Raw genomic sequence first — 23,681 nt, 5'->3', positions numbered from 1 at the left:
GCGGCGAGTGAAAGTTGAGAGATTAAGGAAAATGCAAATAGCCCGGAAGATCAAAGTGTCGCCCTCTCTCCCACTGTCGGTAAATTGAAATGAGCTGGGTTTATTTTTCGTCTGCTCTCTCTCTCTCTCTCTCTCTCTCTCTCTCTCTCTCTCTCTCTCTCTCTCTCTCTCTCTCTCTCTCTCTCTCTCTACCTTTGCGAGTTTCATTAGTATACGCGCTAGCTGGGGCGTTTTTTGTCAGCCAATCGTAAATTGTTTATCCAGCCCAGCGTGTATTTACGCCTCGACGTTTCGCGCGTGAATATACAGCTTTCGCAGCCGGCGACACGCGTCAAAGTGTCCCGTCTGTCTCCGCACCCCTTTTATTTTCACGTTCTTTAATCCTCGAGGAGAGCAGCATTCTCAATCCTCGCTATCTTCCGAGATGTACAAGTGCTCCGGTTCCATTTTCATAAACGCCCTTCCCTCGCCGAGAGAGAGTAGTGGGTGTGTGCGTGACAAAAGACATCCGGAAAGGAAGGAAGAAAGCAATCATCGGTATTTTCTATATAGCATTGTATGTACAAGCGAGTGTATACTCGAGTCCAATGTCATCATCACAGAGAGTTCTCTCGCGGGAGATACTCTCTTAAGTGATTACAGCAGACGTCTCCTGACAATAATAGACTTATACGCGTAATATACGCTAGTCTGCCAGACCGGTATCGTAGTTTCCTTTTCAATTTTGGTAACGTTGAAAAAAAAATAGTAAACGCGCGTAAACAAAGCAAACGACATAAACAAATACAGAGGACAGTCACACGACTGAAGCACAGTCAAGGGGGGATGACGATGATGATGGTAAACAGGTGGCGCACGCGATGCCTCCCCGTTAAACGTACTGCCTCTGCCAATTAGGAGAGAGAGAGAGCTCGCTCGGATTCAGCGGGCTAATTAACGAAATTGATTCGACAGGAATTGCTGCTCTCCGCGCGCGCTGTTTGTGTATACCTGATGTTTTCAGGGTTCGCTGAACCTCCTTTCGCGTACGTAACATAAAGCTCGAGCTTTGCGACATAACTTTAAAAAAATAAATAAAAGCTTCGCTAAAAGTAAGCACAACACTCGCAATCGTACAAACAGCTCGCTGCATTTCCTATCGATCGCCTCGGTTCCGCCCACAGAGTCGTTAAAAAATCATCCCGCCTCGTAAAAGCCCCATCATTCGATCGTCGTCGGGCGCGTCGAGCAAACTGATTAGTTTCTCCCTCCCTTTCTCTCTCCACACACATCCGCGTCCATCAAACTCTTTCTCTTCGTGATGCACGAGAGGACGCTCGTATAAGCTCTCTCTTTTACGATAGGCGCGGCGGCCTTAAAAAAATCTTCGTGTTGAAAAAAAAACAAAGAAGCGCATAGAATCCGAAATTTGCGGATTTTTTTGTTCCAGTCGACGCTTTTACTGCAGCTTCGTTTTCTCTCTCTCTCTCTCTCTCTCTCTCTCTCTCTCCTCTTTTTTTTACCACGGCGGAATTCGATAATCTCGCGCACGGCCGGGAAAATTGAAAGAGCCGGAGAGCCGCCTCAAGTACTCGCGCGGCTTTTATGTTTATTAATGTAATAATTCCGCTAGCGAGATGACTTTTGAATTTTTTCCCGCTGAGCCAGCCGCGCCGCGCTTTTTTCTACTCTTACTTTTCGACCCATTTTACGCCGTTGTAATGCAGGGAGAGAAGAGGAGAGAGCGAGAGGATTTTATATGCGCGGCGGCGGCTCGCGCGCGTATTAGGCTTTTTACGAGGGGCTATCTCGTTTCTACGCGTGTGTCCTGAAATTTCATTGCCCGCCGGCGCTTTCCATACGCCCTGATGGCTCGACATTCTCGCACGAGCTTTTTTCGAATTCGAAAGATTCGAGTATTACTGAAATGTTTATAAGATAATCGACGAGTTTCCTTTCCTTGGTAGTACACGCATAGGAGGAGAAAAAAAGGAAGAGAGAAGAGCCTCGCCTTCTCTCGTTGGCCGATAAACTTGCGGACCATGTTTGCCGAGCAATCAAATATACGAATGGAAAGTCTCTCGCGTAGAGTTTATATCGATCGACGACGACGAGGAGGAGGACGAGCAGGCGAAGCAGCCCAGCGCCACTCGAGGCAAAATGGAGTTGCGCGCGGCGGCGGCGTGTTTGTTGTTCCTCTTCCACTCCTCGCTGTTGTTCAACGAGTAAACATAGTTCCTTGGACTTGAATCGCCGACAACCGAACTTTCCGAGGGTTTGGTAGGTCTCTTCTCACTCACCCTCAGCTCTCGTGTGTCCCGTTGGCTTTTTCTCGTTTCTTCTTCTTTGTTTTGGTTAATAATAAAATGGGCACAAGGACCATTGTTGCGCCAAAAGAATGTCAGCGAGTTGACCAATTAAAATTGCTACTACTATACGTATTCCGAAAAGCTCTCGTCCTCCTACTAGAAAAGAAGAAGAAGAAGGCTGTCCTCGTCATCATTAATTCATGAATCGAATATTGCGTTACGTCTTCAAAGCGAATTCGATCAGACCCTCCTCTCTCTCTCTCTCTCTCTCTCTCTCTCTCTCTCTCTCTCTCTCTCTCTCTCTCTCCCTCGGAGGCACTATCCCGCTTACGCAAAGAAAGTGCAAACAAGATTTTCATCTCTCCTGGCCTCTCTCCCTTGGCAATTCCATTCATGAAATTGACACTGACAACAACGACACGTTTCTTCACTTAGCCGGCCCGCTCCTGACCACTTACTGCCGACTTTGCAATGTATATCAGTCTAATTTCTATGGTAAATGCCGCTAAGGGCTCGCTATATCAGTTCGGGTCACTTTGGCCAGAGGGCGCCCGCTCGCGCTCAATTTAAAGGAATCGACAACTTTCTAATTGCCTTTTTAAGACATAATTTACATGAATTATTTTACATACATACCTCTTATCGAGTGGAGCCTATACTCCGAGCTCGAAACTTTCGGCTGTATTCTTCTAATTGGAACTGTCTCTCTCTCTCTCTCTCTCTCTCTCTCTCTCTCTCTCTCTCTCTCTCTCTCTCTCTCTCTCGCGCGCACGCGCGCGCATCGTCGATATATAATTATCCCAGTGTCTTTTGAAGTGTCCACTCCGAGCGCCAAAACAGAGAGCTTCGCCAATAAACTTTTAATTAATCCGCACGCGCGTTGCCGAGAGAGACAAAAATAAAAGTACAAACAAAGGAACGAGGCTTTGTTTTCCAATCGACGTTACACTCAATAGCTAATTAAACGCAGCGTGCGCTCGTTATTTCAAATCCACGCGCGCGCCCGCGCGGCATAATGTCAACGAAATTCTTTAATAAAACGTTCATTAGAAACAAAAGCCTTTTAATTGAACCGAAGCCTTCTCCCTTGCGCTCGACAAACGAATTGGCTTCGAGCGCAGCCGTCAATTAAAAAAAAAGAGAGCGGATGAAAAAAGGAGAGAAAAAAAACAACACGACACAAAGCGCGAGGGACGAGAATCCTATCATGGAAAATCTCATTTGAAATCGATCACCCGATCCGCCTCCGGCCAGTCGTCGCATAGAGTTACTGTACAACGGATCTCTTGTATAATACTTTGCGTTGTCGAGTTACTCTTTCTCTCTCTCTTCGCTTTTTTTGCAGCAGCGGCAGAGGGGATTTTCACAAGACCGGGAAAATAATTTTCAGATTCTTTTGAAGCATGCGCGCGCACGGCCTGGGTTTCAAAGGGCTTTATACGTGTATTTTTTTTAATGAAAAATAAGGATTTTTTGTCGAAAAGCGGGACGCACGCGCCGACGTAATGGCAAGATTAAAACTGCGCGTAGCGCATGTGAGTGGTACAAAAATAATAATTCAAAAACATAAACGGCCCCACGCACGCTAGGGGATCCGCACGTATAAATAGAGGATTATTCGAATCCACGACAAAAGCGCGCGCGCGACGAACCTGCGCCCGGACAATTTAATTTCCCCTCCATAAATAACCGAGACTCGTAAGTCATCTCGTCGTCGGCCTCGTCGGCATCCATTAAGCTCCTCGCGCTTACGCACATATATAAGAATCCCCCAAGATCTCTCTCGCGTGCGGTGCACGAAAACAATAAATCACGTCCTCATCGAAAAGCTTCAATCCTCTCTCTCTCTCCCCTTTGTAAAACACATTCCTACCGATATGAGCGCTAAACGCGCTGATTTACGATCACCAACGTCTGCTCAGCGTAAAATTTCGTACCTATACGACACGCACTCGTCGATGGATATCTAATCGGCCGGTAAATAATTGACGAATAAAAAAAACAATCTCGATGTCTATGCATACCCGCATTCGTGAAAAATATATATATCCGCCGAGAGCATCTCACTTGATATTAGGCGTATACGAAATATGCCTCTCCCGAGGCTCGGAGCGTCGCGCGAGCCGGGGCGGCACATACATAATACATATAACGGCGAACAAACGCGCCGTGAAAAATAGATCGAGTCCAATTGCGTCAATCGCCAGGAGGAAAGAGAGAGAGAGAGAGAGAGAGAGAGAGAGAGAGAGAGAGAGAGAGAGAGAGAGAGAGAGAGAGAGAGGAATTAGGGCGAAAAAGGGCGTATACGCGCGCGCACGCTTGGCGACGGGAGATAAGGCCGGAGATGAGCTTCGATTTTTCCGAGAGGCTCCACACGTGTATTTTTCCTCCACAGCGTCGTTATTTCGCGCGGGGAATTTTTTCAGCGAAAAAACACGTCGAGAAAAATCCGATTCTGAAATCGAATGGTTTTCGAGAAAAGGGACTGTGCCTCTATATTGTCATCGATTTTCATTGCGAGGCTCTTCGGGTAATGCCTCGCGAAGCGTATATAGATTATCGGGGATAATGGTGGGACGGAATGAATTATTCGTTCCTCGCCTTTAACGACTGCCCTTCGACCTACAACGGCTACACACTCGAGGGATAATAACGATCTATGCCCGCAGCGTCATGCTCGGCTCGATTGAAAGGGGCTATCTTTGTAGCGAGCCCTAATTAATTCTGTAATTAGTACCGCCGCGAGAACGAAAGTGTCTATGCGATAAAGTATTCATCCGTCGATGCAAGCTCGCGTAGGTGCGTATATAGTCATTACGCGCGTGACACGTATTGTAATGGCTTCTGTTTCTTCTACTGTATTCACCCAAAGTTAACAAGCTGTACAGCAATAAGGGGGTGTGTTGGCCAATTCCGTGAACCTTATATACGACCCCCCATATACAGAAAGCACTTTACGATACATTTTTTATCCCTAATAAGAATCTACGCACGAAGTGTCTAATCAGGCCGTTTTCTCTCCTTCTGATTTCAGGTTGCGCATTTATCAAATTCTCAACGCACCAGGAAGCACAGAGCGCGATTAACTCATTGCACGGGAGCCAAACTATGCCGGTAAGTAGACTCAGCTGTGCTGCGTCGTCGTCGTCGCCCCCCCCCCCCCCCCCGAAAAGTATCATAAGTACATAGCCCTTACACGCGGAGAGAATTTTATAGAGAGCCGCACGCAATCTCGACGCCGCTGGAAAAGCGCAAAGCGCGTACGGCAGCACAAAAGCGCCCTCGTACTGTGTATATGCATTTATACGTTGACGCGACGCGTGTGTGTATATAATACACGGGAGATGAGTCAGAGCGGAGGACGCATAAATTTCACGTACGGCTGCTGCAGGGGCGGCAATTTTTCACGCCTCGCTGGCTATAGCACACGATCTCTCGCGCTTGCAGCCCTACTGTGCTATTCTGGGCTAAAGAGACGACGAGTGGCTTCGGTCGGCGGGAGATTCGAATTCGATTTTTGGAGAAGAGAAGCTTCCACTGCTAAGATACGTGTTTGTAGATGATACACCGAGAAGCCGCTTGTACAGACGTGTACACACACTAAGGAAGACCGGAAATGCAGTGCAAACACGCTGCCGGCCGTAATGACTGTCCAAACACGAATCTGCATAACGCTCGCAGATGTCCGAGCTCTCTATTCTATATATAGTGTTATGCTCCGACAGAGCTGTAACGTTACACAACTTCGTTTTTTTCGGCTAAAATATCGACACAACTCCCCTGGCAGAGCAAACACGAGGAAGAATTTCTCCCGAAAGTCTCGCACCCTCAGCTCCCCGAATCAATATAGAAAACATCCCAAAACAATTCATCCGCCGCATACCACCGAAAACTCCACGTCTTCCTTGCTGTATACACTTGAGCTCGGTTATTCGCGCATAAGTGGATGAGAGCCCGCGTACACAGGTGCAGCTCTCGTGACTAGAAACGTCAGGCCCAAAGACGTTACACACGCGCTTGCGTAGGTCGGACTAAAAGTGAAATATTGGCCGACGAACGGATGGGAATATGGGATGACGCAACGGGAATTTCGCCCCCTCGTATTAGCTCTTCTCTCTTTCTCTTTTTTTTTCTGCCGCTATAATGTTTCTACGAGGATCCGCAACGTCCTTGTATGACAATAATTTCGGTGCAGAAAAAAAAAACAAGAACGAGAACCAATCCCCGCCAACGGGTACGGCTTGATTTTCGCACAGGTGAAATCTCGTTATCTCGTCGGCTGCGGAAATTGTGCTCGCACCGGTTGTCACAAGAGCATAACGGCATTTATCCCTCGGCATATCGGCTTGCGCAAATCGATATCTCATTTCTTAGGCGACTATATGCGCGTCGCCGTCGCCGTCGTGTAACGCGATTCGTCGCCTCTGATGGCGGATCAATTGCACGTCAGCCGTGAATATAATGGCCGCGTGTATTGTACATGGAGGCGCGAGAAATTCGACACTTTGCGTGTGTAACGACACCTCGTTCGAGATTTTTCGAGAGAGACAGGCGCTATAACGTACGTCGAAATATATAACAGTATAGGGAAGAAACTAATTGCCAGCTCTCGGTCGCGTATACGGTTCTCCATGATCCTGTCGCCGTCAAAGGCCGCAGACAATACTCTCGGCTGCGCCGCTGAGCGAAGACAGAGAGAGATAGAGAGAGAGAGAGAGAGAGAGAGAGAGAGAGAGAGAGAGAGAGAGAGAAGAGCGGTAGGAAGGAAGAAGCGCAAGTCTTTTAACTCTCAAAATGGACAAAGTTTTCCAGAGGACAGTCGGAATTCGATCCCTTTGCCGCTGCGGACGCGCGGCGAAGGGGGACAGAAGAAGCAGCTCGCCTTTGATCGAGAGGTGACGGGAGCGATTACGCCTTGGAAAGTTCAAAACTTTGTTACACGAGCACAGAGAGAAGAAAGGAAGCTGGAATGCGCTTTTAAAGCTGCGACTAGCCAAAGTAGATGGAAAGGAAATTGTCTCTGCATTAACGGAGCGGCTCGGAAACTGCTCCTAACATTTAATTAAAGGCATTCCCGCGAACAATTTCCCCGAGCGCGGCCAAAGAGAGAGAGAGAGAGAGAGAGAGAGAGAGAGAGAGAGAGGGATTCGCCTCCGGCAGTAATTGCATCGGCTTTTATTTGACACGCAACTCTGAGCGCCCACTCGGTCTTGTTTGCCGATCTGGCCCTCGGGAAATCGGGAGACTACGGCACAATGGCTCCGCTAATCGATGCTTCGCCGACCATCGACATGTACCCCCGCGCATACATAGAAACGCGCCGACAGATGCGTCTGCGGAGAGCATCTGCTGCGATTTTATCCTGCCGCGCATAAAGGCAAACTTGATCGCTGTACCGACAATCGTCCACATACACACTACACTCCGTAGAGCTGGTTCGAATGCAGGGACGAAACGACGCTGTGTATACCTTAAGCTCGAAGCGAGAGAGCCGAGAGGATAGTCGCGCGCCACGCACACAATGTCCTGCGAGAGCCGGAATGAAGCAATTACCTGCTGATTGGAGGAGATCCCGTTAGCCGGGCCATCACACTTGCCAATCCGACGCGGCGCTGTGCTAACTTCAATGGATACGCTGAAACCGCAAGATCGAACGGAACGTCGATTGCGCCTCGAACTGTGCAGCAGACCCTTCTCTCTATACGCCGGCGGAGATGACGATGATGGAGGATCTCGAGGGCGATATACCGATGTGCGGTTCGATTTTTACCTCGCATATGGTACCTCTGTATCGATCCCAAGCTGCGTAGATGTATATCTAACTATTCCGTGGTAGTGTGGGCGCAGGGAACGTTATATGTACACACAGGTGACCTAAATTACCGCGGCGTATGTGCGTATGACATTAACACGTCGATCGATATGCGCGGGCGACTGGAACCACTCTCGGCCCGAAATGAAATTCGAGCATGAAAAAAAGCGAAGCCATTTTATATCGAGTATACGCGTATCGAGTCGGCCTGCACGAGAGCTTTAACTGCGAAAAAGAGCTGCGGAGGAGAAGCGCGAGTTATCATCTTTTTTTTACGCCGTCGTTACACCGCAACGGAAATGCATTCGTCCATATCCCGAAGAGGCATAAAGCTGTGTGCGCTGCGGAGGTGTCCGTTATATGGCTCTCGAGATGCAGCCCCAAATGAACGATGTTAACTTCCAGTTCGTAAAGCTCGAAAAGAATGTATACAGCGTCCTCTCGTATATAAGACCCGGTGTAAATGCTTCGACTCGCTTTACGAGCGCCAGGTCATCCCATACAGCAGCAGCAGGTGGATCGAGGTTACGGCGCGCGTTGCATAAGCAGATATAGATTTTCCGCGAAGAAAAGTCGATTCTCCGAAGCTCAGAGCGGAGCATAACAATTTCCCCCGAGAGAGAGAGAGAGAGAGAGAGAGAGAGAGAGAGAGAGAGAGAGAGAGAGAGCTGTACTAGTCGGCGTAATAAGGTCGGCCGTAAAAATAGGTCCGATAACGAAGGGCAGGAAGGGAAAACGGCTAATAACCCGTAATTCCCCAATAACGAGGAGCATCGCTTCGATGACGCAACTCTCTCTCTATCCCTCTTTAGCAGCCGCGATTACGCCGGCGGTACAGCCCCTCTCCGATGCAAATTGCGCCCGACGACGACTTTGATCTCGCGCGACTACTGCCTGTATTATGCGGACTGACTATACCGACGAGTGATTGAAGGAGGAAATCTCTCCGTGTCGTCGGTTCAGCGAGTGGAGAAAAATGCGATGGCTGCTAACGGTCTGACAACACCGGCACTTATTCTACTTGAAACGAATATTTCCGTCGCCGCGTGTACGTCCTACTTAATCCTGCACTAGCTCTCTCTCTCTCTCTCTCTCTCTCTCTCTCTCTCTTTCTCTCTCTCTCTCTCTCTCTCTCTCTCTCTCTATGTACGCGTTGCTACACGTATACGTGGGCTTTGGCGTTTCGACGCACGAATATCGAGAAAAATCAATTCGGCGAACATCAGGGGCGAGTCTCCCGCTAAAATACTCTTCAGCCTATTAACTCGGGGCACAGGAGGCGTAATATCCGAGAATTTGCATGAGAGAGAGAGAGAGAGAGAGCGGAACTCTCGGCATCGCGACATTAGAGAGTCGTTATGAACTCGGGCACGCTCGGCATTTGCATTGATGACGCGAATATAATACATCACCTACGCGACGACGATCACACCCCCGTCCTCTCTCTCTCTCTCTCTCTCTCTCTCTCTCTCTCTCTCTCTCTCTCTCTCTCTCTCTCTCTGACCACCTGTTGCCAGGCCGCGTGCCATTTATATTTTATAGAGAGAGTGGAGCCTTCGCGCCTTGAATATTCGTCGCCGCTGATGGTGGTAGCCTACTGGGGGTCCTTGAATTTGTTCTAGATGTCAGAGCCGCGCGCAACGTGCGCGAAAAGTATGTCCGCTGGCGCATCTCGGTTTCCTTGATCCGAATCGCTTGTTCCAATGAAACTCGACCATATCGCACGTGTTGTATAACACGCAGTGTTAGATAATATAATGCTAAAGTTTCAATTTTCTTCGGCGTGTGTTCGCAGGGTGCGTCATCCAGCCTAGTGGTGAAATACGCGGACACTGAGAAAGAGAGACAGCTAAGACGCATGCAGCAAATGGCCGGGAACATGAGCCTCATTAACCCTTTCGTCTTCAATCAGTTCGGTCCCTATGGCGCTTACGCACAGGTGAGTACTCTTTTGCAGTATACTTATAGACGACCGCAACCAAGAGGGTTGATATTCAGGAAGGTCACACCTCTTCAATTTTCGAATTTCCAGCAACAGGCGGCGCTCATGGCAGCCGCGACGGCCCAGGGCACGTACATCGGACCGATGGCGGCCTTGGCGGCAGGACAACTTCCCCACGCGCTCAACGGTATGCCGAACACGGTCGTGCCGCCTACCTCTGGTACTTATGCACAAAGATATCGCGTAGACGAGCAGCAGCTTGGTTATATTTGCAAGTCAAGGCGAGCGCGTTTGCGAGAGAGAGAAAGCAGTAATTTGACTTTTATATAAAAATGGAATTTCAAAGACGATCATACGTAGACAAAGGCTCTTGAGAGAACGAATCGTTCGACAATTTCGCTGTATATTGCTATTTATATACGCAATCGATATACTGCGCCTTTATAACTGAGAAAAATGACCAGAGCCATTACGCCGTTCACGGGAACGCTATGGGTAGATAAAATTTTATATAAACTCGATCCATAAACGTTTTAACAGGCAACAATGCCGAAGCCGGCCTCTCTCTCTCTCCCTCTCCCTAGCAAACGCAACGCCCGTAAAAAGACTTTTCGTGCCACGCGCGTGAGTGCCGCTAATGGTCCAGAAAGTTGTAAAACATCAATGTCACAAACGAGATCTGATTCGTCAGTGTAGCTTCAACGCGATTTATCGTCGATACATACACACGCTGTAATAACAACTTTCGGTTCGAACATAAGCGCGCACTGTATTATCCATATCTAAACAGCACACAATATACGCTTCAACAATAGTACTCGACTGCCGAATCGTCGTGAGCGTTGTGGGTGTATAACTGTCCGCATGTTTTTAAAGCAGGATCGGTCGTAGGTACGGGTACGGGCCAACCGGTGAATGGAGCGCTACCGTCGCTGCCCTCGCCGACGATGCCCAACTTCAATATGGCGGCGCAGACGCCAAACGGTCAGCCGGCCGGCACCGACCCCAGCGTCTACACGAATGGCATACCCCAGACATATGCGGGACGTGAGTATATCGAGACAAACTGCAGTACCCCCCTTGGTCCTTGCTGCATCCGATCGAATACGCCACGCACCGAGTTTGCTTTTAGCAATGTAATTTTGAGGTTAGGGCTCGAAATCCTTGATTCATAATACAACCTGATAAGCCAAAGATATCATCGTCGTCTTGCGTGTGTGGTCGTGCGGGTGTCGGTGAGGCGTCCAAGGGGGGCCAAGCTAGGTTAAATCCCTCCCGTTCGATAAGAGCTGAGCTTACTGAAGTGTAGATGCCCTTCATCTGTCCATTCCAGCACAAGGTCTGCCCAACGGGGAGGCGGCACTTCAGCATGCCGGTTATCCAGGCATGCAGGCCTACCACGGCGTCGGTAAGTCCCATCAGCATGATTATCCAATATCAAACTCGACTCGCACACGCATACACATAAGACCTCTGTATAGTAGAGCTGGAAGGCATACAAACGTCAACGATAAACGCAAATAAGCCTATTGACATGCCGCATAAATAACACAGCAAGTGTAGCAGCATACGTAAAGCACGCGTGACTGGTAATCCTATTTTACCGACGGAGCTGTTTTCTTATCGAGGTGACGCGCAACGACTGGTTTCGCGTCATTCATAAACTAATTCAGGAAAAAAAACTCGTCTCTTAACTGCACTACACGCCGTAAATCAAGTTGGCGCGGGAAAAGCAGCCAACGCTTAAAATTAGCGTGCGCGACGCGCAATGAAAATGTACGAGGGGGGAAAGAAACAATCGACACTCTCCTAGGGTTAAAATTACACGCTTTATAAAAAGAAAAGAGGCGGTGCTCGTCAAGCTTGTGTTTTGCATGCAACAGCCGTGCGTGCATGCGATATTTATGCGATATATATATATATATATATATATATATATATATATATATATATATATATATATTGAAAGCGTATTTTCCGTATTTTCTAGTGTGTAAGTACGAATGGGATATTTATGTATCTAGGTGAGTATAGGTCCAACGCTTTCTTATCCCCACTCGCGTAACTCTCTTTTCAGCACGTAAGTGCGTATGTATGTATCAAAGGTCCGTGAGTCTGTGTGTGTATGACGCGTATATAAGCGGCGTAAATATCGGTCCGTCCCGCAATATTGTGTCGCATCTGCTGTGAACAGGTCTTTAGGTTGCGCTAAGAGTGGTGGATAATTTATACCGTGTATTGTACCGAGTATAGAAGACTCGAGGTGAAGGTGTGAGTGGTTAAATAAACGGAAGCAATTATCAACGAACTTGAGTCATTTATTTGAGCCTATTCTACCTAAACATTAAAAGGTTATGGGCCCAGGCTCGCGACGAGAATAGACGGAGAAATACGTGGCAAGTAAAGTTTTGTGAAGTAATTTATCAAGAAATCAAGATGTCTCAAGAACACTCCAATTATCATTTTACCAAGTTCGATGGTACAAACTATCAGGTTTGGAAATTCCAAATGCGCGCAGTGCTCACAGCAAATAGCGTATACGACATTGTGCTCGGGACGAAGAAAAGAGTGCGCAGCGGCGAAACTGGCTACGATCAAGAAAAGGAAGAGAAATGGTTAAAAGACAACGCCAAAGCCATGTGCATACTCTCGTCTGCGATGGAAATAAATCAGTTAGAGTCCTGTATTACATGCGAAACTGCCAACGAGATGTGGATGAAAATGACTCTCATACACGAGCACAAGTCGGCAACAAATAGATCGACGCTATTGCAAAAATTTCATACCTGCAAAATGGAAACTAGTGAACCGGCTATAGCATTCGTTACAAAAATTCAAAATATGGCAAGGACGCTAGAAGACTTGGGTGAGAAAATTTCAGAAGCCGGCGTAATCGCAAAAATTCTCGGAAGCTTGCCGTCGAAATACAGCAGTCTTATTACAGCTTGGGACAGTGTTGATAGCGACAAGCAAAATATTGATAACCTTCAAGAGAGGCTAATAAAGGAAGAGAGACGGCTAAGCGAGACGGAAGAGAACGAAACAGGCGCATTTACGGTTTCGAATGTGCGACATGTAAACAAGGCAAGTAGAGAGACTGGCAATAATCAAAACACAAGACGCGAGGGCTATCGAAATTTATCGCAGGTAATATGCCACAATTGTAAGAAGCCAGGCCACATCATGAGATTTTGTCGTCGTAGAAGAAACACGAAAGGTAAACAAGCCGATACTCCAAAAGACAAATCCGATCATGTAAGTGCTTTCGTTACCACTATCGATGATAATTTCTCGCGTGAAAAAGCCGCTACACACCAAGAAATTGAACGGCTTATGAAATCGGACTCGTCGGAGATCTGGATTGGCGATAGTGGCGCATCGCGACATATGACTTACAGGCGTGATTGGTTTTCTTCTTTCACCTCAGAACATGGTGCCACAATTGTACTTGGAAATAACAAGGTGTGCGACGTAAGAGGCTCCGGTACAATCATTATTGAGAAATTTTTAAACGGAAAATGGCATCGCGGTCGAATTGAAAATGTATTATACATTCCGGAATTAAAGAAAAATTTATTTTCCATTGGTGTATGTACGGCCCTTGGTTACGAGGTATCCTTTTATGACAACGTTGTGAAAATATGTTTGGACGGCTCCGTGGTCGCGCAAGGAGAAAAACAGAATAATGGAATTTATCGAATGTTTTTTAGATCTGTTGCTCAATGTGAAGCTCATCTCTCGGCCAGCAGCCTTCAACAATGGCATGAACGAGCAGGCCATGTGAATAGACGAACTCTTCAAGAGATGATAAAAAATGGCGTCATTGAAGGAGTCAAGATAAGCGACGTAGAAGATTTTGTATGTGAAGCCTGCCAGATGGGTAAAGCCCATATTCTACCCTTCAAGAAGGAAGTTGAGCATCGACAGTGGAAAATGGGAGAGTGCATCTACAGCGATGTATGCGGGCCGATGTTGACAAACTCCATAAAGGGTGCTAGGTATTTTGTGCTATTTAAAGATGATGCGTCCAGTTACAGGCTTGTGTATTTTATTAAGCATAAGTCAGACGTTTTTGATAAGTTTAAAGAAGTAGAACGTCTTATTTATAATAAATTCAACTGTCGTATCAAGGTGCTTCATACAGACAATGGACGAGAATATTGTAACGGACAAATGAAGAAATTTCTAGCGCAAAAAGGCATCAGGCTGGAAACGACTGCGCCATACACACCCCAGCAAAATGGAAAAGTTGAGAGAGAAAATAGAACCGTGGTCGAGAGTGCTCGAACCATGATGCTGCATCGCCAGGTACCGAAGTATTTATGGGCTGAGGCTGTAAATACAGCAGTATACGTTCTCAACATGACAGCCACGAGTAAAAGGCCAGAGACAACGCCCTATGAGTGCTGGATAGGCAGGAAGCCTGATTATTCGCATCTCAAAGTTTTTGGTGTGCCGGCTTATGCACATGTGCCAAAGATGCTTCGAGATAAGCTGGATGCGAAGGCAAAGAAAAGCATTTTCGTTGGTTATCAGGACGAATCACGGAATTATAGATTGTACGATTATAAAACAAGAAAGGTATTTGTTTCCCGGAATGTTACATTTGTTGAAAATGAAAATTGTTGTGCCAATGAATATCAACAGGTTCAAGCCACTTTGCCATTGCCTTCATGCGACGGGGAAGAAATGGTTGAGAATCCTGTTGACAATGCATATCAAAGGATTTCCAGCGATTCAACAGAAGGTGCTGATGAATCTACTGCGGACGTAACCCAAGAAGGACCAACAACTATGAAGAAAACTGTCAACAAACAGACTACGAGAAAGAAAAACGACGCAGTGGATCCTTCAATTTTCTCCTCATGTCGCCAACTGAGAGTAAGAGAAAATATCAAGAAACCCGAACGGTATGAAGGAAATGTCACAGAGTATGAACCAGCAACGTACCAGGAAGCGATAGAATCTCCAGATGCTACAAAATGGACTCAGGCTATTCAAGAAGAATTGCTCGCCCACGAAAGAAATGGTACGTGGACTATTGTACCTCGACCGCAAGGACGAAAAGTCATAGATTCGAGGTGGATATTTAAAGTACAAGATCCGAAAGCTGGAAAAGAAAATCGGTACAAGGCACGTCTATGTGCGAGAGGTTTCAGACAAGAGTATGGCATCGATTTTAACGAAACCTTCTCTCCAGTAATCCGTTACGATGCACTCCGAGTTATGCTTGCGATAGCCACTCATCGGGATCTTGAAATTGTACAGTTTGATGTGACAACGGCATTTCTGCATGGCAAGTTAGAAGAAGAGGTGTACATGAAGATTCCTGAGGGACTACAAATCAACAGCGGTAAAGAGGAATATGTGTGCCGGCTCAATAAGTCCCTATACGGCCTGAAACAAGCGTCCAGATGCTGGAACGAGACTTTTAAGAATTTTTTGTTTAGTTTAGATTTTAAATGTAGTGATATAGATAGCTCGATCTTTATAGCGGTAAAGAGAAATGTAAAAGTGTTTTTGTTGTTATTTGTAGACGACGGTTTAGTTTTAACAGAGGACAAAGATGTATTAAGTGAAATTTTAGACTCTCTGCGAAATAAATTCCAGATTACTGTAAGTGATGTCGATAACTTTGTCGGTCTTAAAATTGTGCGTGATAGGGTAAATAAGACAATGTTTCTGCACCAAGCCGAATATGCAAGTAAAGTCTTGGAAAAGTTCAACATGACAGATGCAAATTCTGTAAGCACACCTATGGAGAAAAATGCTATTTCGTCAGAGGTGCAGCAACATTCTCAGCAAATCGAAAAATTGCCGTACAGAGAGCTAATAGGCTCTCTAATGTTTTTGACAGTTGTATCGCGTCCAGACATAGCCTATGCTGTTAATGTATTGAGCCGTTTCTTGAATAATTTTAATAGAACCCATTGGGAATTAGCAAAAAGAGTTTTAAAATATTTGAAAGGCTCTTTACATATGGGAATCCTATATACATCTAACGAAAGCGAACCACTACTTGTTGGCTATTGTGATTCCGATTTTGCGGGCGATCAGCTGACGCGAAAATCGACGTCTGGTTTTGTTTTTAAAATGTGTGGGGGTCCAATGACCTGGAATGTAGGTCGTCAAAAAGACGTAGCACTTAGCACAACTGAGGCTGAATATGTAGCCGCGAGTTTAGCATCGAGAGAGGCAATTTGGTTGCGAAGATTATTGAGTGGCGTCGGATGTCCTTGTGCAAGTGCGACAGTTTTGAATGTAGACAACCAAAGTGCAATCAAGTTAGTCAAAAATCCCGTAATGCACAAACGCACAAAGCACATTGACATCCGATGTCACTTTATAAGAGAAAAATATGAGAGAGGAGAAATTGATGTAAAATATGTATCAACAGAGTGTCAACTCGCCGATGTATTCACAAAAGCACTAACGAGAAATTGTCATGAGAGAATGTGCAAGGGGATAGGGCTAGTACACCTTAGCGCATAAAATCATTTTGGTAAAATACGTAAAAAGGGGAAGTATTGAAAGCGTATTTTCCGTATTTTCTAGTGTGTAAGTACGAATGGGATATTTATGTATCTAGGTGAGTATAGGTCCAACGCTTTCTTATCCCCACTCGCGTAACTCTCTTTTCAGCACGTAAGTGCGTATGTATGTATCAAAGGTCCGTGAGTCTGTGTGTGTATGACGCGTATATAAGCGGCGTAAATATCGGTCCGTCCCGCAATATTGTGTCGCATCTGCTGTGAACAGGTCTTTAGGTTGCGCTAAGAGTGGTGGATAATTTATACCGTGTATTGTACCGAGTATAGAAGACTCGAGGTGAAGGTGTGAGTGGTTAAATAAACGGAAGCAATTATCAACGAACTTGAGTCATTTATTTGAGCCTATTCTACCTAAACATTAAAAATATATATATATATACATCCTTGGTATTACATACTTTGTCCGAGGGAGAACGTGACGAGCTTTTGGGCTCTTGATCTCTCTATGCTGATCCGTTATCTTTTTCTCTGCTGTACATATAGTTTTGTGTCTCTGTATACGAATATCTCTATACTATATACATATATATTATTGGCGCTGATGATAATTTTCTGTTATTCATGTGATATATAGATATATGCTAGGGTATGTACAGTGTGGTCAATCTTTTTATTAAAAATCCCGTCGAAAAAAGACAAAAGAAGTAAAGAGTAATCGAGCCATGTGTAAAAACTAAATACGAACAAAACAACGAAAAATCGTGCTCGAAAACAAACCAGATTTACCAGAACGTGCCGTTTCATCGAGTTCGTTCATTAAATTCCGCTTCGAAAACAAATATAGCCAGCGTGTACCTTTGTTCTCGAGCTCTTATTGACTGCAGACTGATACATACGCAGATCGTCGTCGCTGCATGTTTTATACGTTATATGCGCTATCTATATCGTCTATCTTGTTTTCCTTTTTCGCTTCGCAGTTTTCATTTCCACGCTTTTCTCCCACCCCACCGTAGCAGCAAACGCGCGTTCGATTGATTTCCAAACTCTCTGTACTGCCGTATAGAGCGAAATTGTTATTTATACACAAACGGTATCCCTGCAGATGAAAAAAAAACAACTTATATGCACTTCGGAGTTATATACAGAGACAGGCTGGGTAGAGTCGAAGAATAACGATCCATCGTAAAACGGCGCGCGAAATTTCAACGAATTTCCGAAAAATCACTGACTTTCATTTGCCCTTCCCTCATGCGCGCACATCGGAAATATCTGTATTTTCCTGCGTTGAAAAAAAAAGAATTTCCATATACGCGACCGGAAAAATAAAGTCCTCGCAGCCCGTTTTATCTGCCAAAAATCAGAGCGAGCCGTTCCACAGCTCGATCGATCGTTAAAAATAATAAATAACAGCTGCTACCGCCGCGGCGCGTTATACGAGCTTCGACTTAAAAATAATACACGGGCAAAAAAATAGTACCGAAAAAACAGGCGCGCTCTCGATTCGAATGCGTCGAAACGCGCTGTTTACACAGGGAATAATTAATTCCGCCCACTCTCTGTCCTGCTCCGCAGCGGGCTCGACTTTCGAAATGGTAAATAACGCGCGGGAGTAGCGTGCGAACCAATATAATCGCGCCGATAAAACCGAAATCCGATCGGCCATCCAAAAGAAAAAGCGCAGCGCGCTTACGTGTCACGACGGCATAATTAATAAGCGCGTCGTCGCGCGATCTCTGGTTTCGCGACACTCGAGCCGCTGATAATGACCTAGATCCAGTTCTAATGGCGCCGTTGCGCTGCGCAGAGCATTCGACTCTTTGAAACAATATCGGATATCGACGCAAAAATCAAAGGGCTGTTGCCGCAGCGGCCACTGGATGCGCTCTCGTGTAACACACAGCAGCGGGTGTGGGAAAAAACGTTTTTGATAGCGAGTTTTCCGAGAATTCGCGTGTTTTTTTTTTAGTTCGTCGAGCGTTTGAAGCGGCCAGTTTTCCGCGTTTCAGAGAGAGAGAGAGAGAGAGAGAGAGAGAGAGAGAGAGAGAGAGAGAGAACCGAGTGAGCGATGATATTTGAAGGGATTTTTGGTTTATATCGCCGTGGATATGTGCGTACTCTCTCGGCGATTTTAATGACGAGCACCGTATGCGTATCGCGTGTTGAGTGTACTCCAATACTCGTCGAACGAATTTATTTTTCGACGTTACGTTTCGAAAATAAAAAACGAAGGATCAATTACGCGAGGCGCCACTCGAGTATAGCGGTTATATGTGTATATTCGGAATTAGTTTGAAAAAGGCAGAAGCGTCGAGTTTTAATATTCCAGCGCGGCACGAATTCCGGGACTTTTAATCAATAAAGTTCGCGGGCTAACTGAAAATTTTAGGTCAGAAATTAGCGCGCAGCAGTATTCGGTTCAGAAGCTTAACTTTTTGATGAGCCTTTGATAGCGCCCTCTGTCGCTAGTTTATCGCGGGCGCAACTTCGTTTTATTGCGCGGCTCGCTTCGGCCTCGTTATTCTTTGATTTTACCAGTCGGAACAGCAGCATCCCACGTAGTATTATACGATTTTCCTCACCATTATTGCAAGCGTAATTTTAGTTGCGTTAAATGCAGAGAGAAAGATCGCGAGTAAAATTGAACATAACCTCAAAGCCCCCCCCCCCCCCCACGATCGTTACATCGGCTTTGCTGTATCGAACTGGGACGCGTATATTATTATAAAAGGAAAAAGAGAAAATACATCCGATTGCACGGAATAAGAGGATGCGTATAGGTGTCGTCGATGTGACAGACCAATGATGTATCTTGTCAATTTGTTATTGCCGCAGCTTATCCCGCCGTCTACGGCCAGTTTCCTCAAGCCATTCCCCAGCCGATGACCACGGTGGCGCCACAGCAGAGGGAAGGTAAGTACAGTACGAACAAACAATCATTTTTTATAATCATCTATATCTATATACATATTTCTTTATGAATTATTTATTTCTATATATATCGCCATATATATTTATGCATGTCTATATTGGTTGTTCACTGTTTATTACTCGATCATCCAAAAAATCATGATCTATACTCTATTCTATACTTTCTCTTCTCTTCCTATTTCTGTCGTTGCTTATGATTTTCCACATCACTCATTTCCACTGTGTACATTGACATCCTCTCTGTATCTTTATTGGCTTTTCGAGTGAGACTAACGTGATTATTCGTTATACTATATATAAACGACGAGGTAGCGATGATGTTGTCGTATAGAAATAATAAGAACACACAAACAAACGCGCGTATATTCGGATTTAATTAATCGGCAGCAGCTCGAGAAATCGCTCGGGCAATTGCGCGCGTACGTCCGACCTGTCTTTCTCAAGATCTCGATTCACGCGAATCCAATCTTCTTGGGGCAGTTTACCTTCGTTAGGTCTGCGCCGCGCGCTGACAACTGGGAGCTGCAGCTCAGCATTCTCTCTCCTCTACTATACTCGCCCCCATACAATGAGCTTGAAACGCAGATCGAGCGCAGAGAGAGAGAGCTTCGTTACTGCAGCCTCGAGATTGTGTTCTCGTTCGAAATGCGCCACACACCGCGTGCGTGTATACATAGAGAACAGAGCTTTGCCGATTAAAGCTCGTAATTGGTGGATATCTCCTCGAATCGATGGTTCTGAAAAAATCGGTTAAAAGCTTAAATTTGAAAGAAAAATATCCGTGTCGTTCTCGCTAAACACGCGGCAATTAAAAAAATACGAGGCTCGCTAGACGATAACTCGACAAAAGGCGAAAAAACAGCGAAAAGAAACAAGAGGCAGGCAGCTCTTTAAAGTCGCAATAGCGCGGGCGGTGATTTCGCAATTTCCCGAGGCAGGCGCGCGGGGCTTCTAATTGAAAAACTAAAAGCCCGCGAAGGCGACGGGCGCGCAGCTTGCCTAATTGCAATTAACAACTCGCCATTATTAGAATATACGATGCCTTACAATGAGATAATGCAAATAAAATGAAAGTTTTAATTACTTTGCCTGACGCGCGTCGGCTCTAAAGCTATATCTGTATACACGACTTCTCTTCACGATGGAAAGTTCACCGCAGACTAGGACTTGCCTTCTTGGACGCTGCTCGCGAGAAGTATTTTCTTCCTCGGTCGAGTCGAGCTTGTCACCTGCCTTGTTTGTGCAAATTTCTCGTACGCGCTCGAGAGTTGTGTTATCGAATTCGTAGATTATAAGAATCGTTTTTCTGATAGCAAAGTCTAAATGCATTCGTTTGGCGGGAAAATGAAGCGTTAGATCTCATTCGGAGATTTCAAGCGCAAAATTCATTATCACCTTCTACCCTTTCGCGTTTTCAACTTGACTCGGGAATGAAAGTGGAACCACCGTCCCGCATAGAATAGAACTTAATTGCGCGAGCTCTTTAATTTTAGAAGCGGAAACGAAATTGTATACGAGCCTCGCTTTTTTTTCTGCGACAAATGGCTCCGTCGATGTTATAGTTCGCGAAATTTCAATAACAAGAATTACTTTCATGTTGTACACGTGTAACTTTGTTTCGTCGTTTTCATATACACGGAAATACGTTTCGTTCTCTAGTTCTGTGTTTTATATATTGCTTTCTCAATAGATTTAACTGGTATATAAATCAGACATTATTTGATTGTTGACGGGCGGTAAAATGAAAGAACAAAAGATCTTTATCTGTGCATGTGCCTTTAATCTCTTCTCGGTTATTGAATTGATAGAACAGAGCCGTGAAGGGGTTAATACGACGAAATACATTGTTATTGCTTACGAATAATTATGTGTCCATCATTCAATATCAACACAACTCATCGTCAAACTTTCTCATTGACTGTTTGGTGTTTTCAATAGTAAATTCGTATATACTCATGTAAAATCTACCATCAACGTTATATGCGATACGTATCAAATCATTGTACAGTTAATATTAGTTCATGCCAAAATATATGACAAGATGAAATGTCATCGACATATCATTTCGAATCGATATGACACAATGTTGCTGTTGATTATTTTATAATTGTTGTCTGCAAGCATATTGATATATACTTTATTATATCATATTTGGCGCACACGATCTTCATTGATTAATCATATTGTTCTCTATTTTACTTTATTATACAAACTATTATATATATATGAAATTAAATCACCCTTTGCCGTTATACTCTGCAGATTATATATCGATGTTGACGTTGCATTCGATGTCGTGGAGCTGTTTGGTGTGATTAATACCAAAGATTACGTGGGCGACTTTCACTTCTCTATGATATGTTAAAATCTTAGCAAATAAACAAAACCAACGAACGCAACCACGACACGAGATCTCGCGAAACGATTAGTCGCGAGAACCACCTGCGCGCGTCTCGTTAAATGCCATCAGTCGGGGGTAGGAAGAGCTCGCGCACCGGCGGAAGTTTTCTCGACGTCTCGCAGAAGCGTAATCGCCGCTAATTGACGCGCCTTCGTCGCTCTTGGGTTACACGAAGTTTCGCCGCAGCCGCGAGAATTTGCCTTCCGTTTTGCGCCGACGAAGCGTCGTTAAAAAGGGATATCCGTGAGGAGAACACCGGGGAGATTTTTATTCCCCGGCACATGTGATACTTGGAGAATTGAGAGGGACAGGTGTCGACGAAGAGTGAAATTTTTGACTTTCGACTGAAGTCATTAATAGTGCTGTACACATCATCATAATCTCGTCAGATATAGCGCGACAATCATGTATTTTCATTACGAAGCGGTCACTCACATAGCCATCGTCATTTAGCTATCCATTATTCCCGTCATCCTGTCATTGTTGTGTGTCTTGTGAAATCCCGTTGTTGTGTGTCTGTGTAACATTGAAAGTATAAATACTCAACGTTAACGGTTTTTTTTTCAATTACTGAATTGAGAGTTAATAACGAATCGTCGTGACGCTCCAGCTGATACAAATTTTTGAACTTTTTTTTATTTGAACGTATAGATGAAGAGTCGTACGAGCCGTTGAGCTCTTGACTGTCAAGCTTATGAACTTGTTTTGATTTTTGTACAAAGTGTATTACTGCTAATAAATAATAATGGTTACACGTTTATTCACTAGATTATATTAACGATTTTATTTTATTTCTGTAAATACATTATTGAAAGCTTGTTTTGAACCAAATGTCAAAGTATAAAATTATTGCATATTATTATCCTAATCACAAGGAGACTTGTGAACAAGAGAAAAAAAATTTATTTAACGCATGTACATGTGATCAGCTTCACAAAATTTCATGTTCTCATGTCATCATTCAGGCCATCAAATCAGAAAAGGAAGTCAACGAGAATCGCGCGGTTCGCTCACTCTCACATTCATTGTTCATATCATTGATCATTAAAATGTCTCTCGGCCTTGAGCTTAAATAAAAGAAAGCTAAAACTAATATGCTCGCGATACACGCATAACGTGTGTGCTTTAAAATGAAAGCAAGAAGCGAGCTCGTCAATGAGAAAAATCTCTATAAATATACAGTCATCAAAATCAAACTCACCGGGCCAAAGGATTACCAACATTATCAAACTTGAGTATTATACTTCAAGTTTAGATGTTTAGATGTGCTCTGATTTATATGATAGGATGCTCTATATCAGGACCTGAAGGCTGCAACCTCTTCATCTACCACCTGCCCCAGGAGTTCGGCGACGCCGAGCTCATGCAGATGTTCATCCCGTTTGGCAACGTCATCTCCTCCAAGGTCTTCATTGACCGCGCCACCAACCAGAGCAAGTGCTTCGGTAAGTATTTGGGCGATTGACGAGCCCACGAAGAACGCAGGATAAGATAAGTTTTCGCCGCGGGTATCCATTGCTATTTTATTTCAAAAACTTCTGTTTTCTCATTACTCGAAGAGAAACCAGGAACAGGGAATCTCTCGAGTTTAGGTTTTGTCGAAATCAAAGATATTCGTGACATCTTAACTCCAAGCGGAATTCCATTTTGCCCTCAGTCTATTCGATTTCCCGCAAAGAGAGAGAGAGAGAGAGAGAGAGAGAGAGAGAGAGAGAGAATCTGGTTAATTATAATTTCATGTATAGTTTATCCTCGAGAACGGCGCGTTGGACAAATATAGGTCAACGAGGTACACTCGACTGCCATATATACCTATACC

General features: G+C 45.0%; 1 protein-coding gene across 11 annotated transcripts in view; it reads left to right on the top strand.

Annotated features, from left to right (window-relative positions):
• LOC100121596 (CUGBP Elav-like family member 4) overlaps positions 1 to 23,681 on the top strand; it is a 566,446-nt gene that overhangs the window by 526,243 nt on the left and 16,522 nt on the right. For 5 of the 11 annotated variants that reach the window (XM_032596164.1, XM_008218124.4, XM_032596163.1 and 2 more), the window contains 7 exons: positions 5,323 to 5,402; positions 9,896 to 10,039; positions 10,133 to 10,262; positions 10,919 to 11,089; positions 11,352 to 11,450; positions 19,366 to 19,443; positions 23,149 to 23,307. In XM_032596164.1, the coding sequence (XP_032452055.1) occupies positions 5,323 to 5,402; positions 9,896 to 10,039; positions 10,133 to 10,262; positions 10,919 to 11,089; positions 11,352 to 11,450; positions 19,366 to 19,443; positions 23,149 to 23,307 (861 nt within the window). The remainder of the gene's footprint in view (positions 1 to 5,322; positions 5,403 to 9,895; positions 10,040 to 10,132; positions 10,263 to 10,918; positions 11,090 to 11,351; positions 11,451 to 19,365; positions 19,444 to 23,148; positions 23,308 to 23,681) is intronic. The other 6 variants (XM_032596167.1, XM_032596165.1, XM_032596161.1 and 3 more) reach the window with 5 other exon arrangements.

This window comes from Nasonia vitripennis, chromosome 1, assembly GCF_009193385.2.
Source record: "Nasonia vitripennis strain AsymCx chromosome 1, Nvit_psr_1.1, whole genome shotgun sequence".
Lineage (NCBI taxonomy): Eukaryota > Metazoa > Arthropoda > Insecta > Hymenoptera > Pteromalidae > Nasonia > Nasonia vitripennis.
This window is presented reverse-complemented; position numbering and strand designations above follow the sequence as displayed.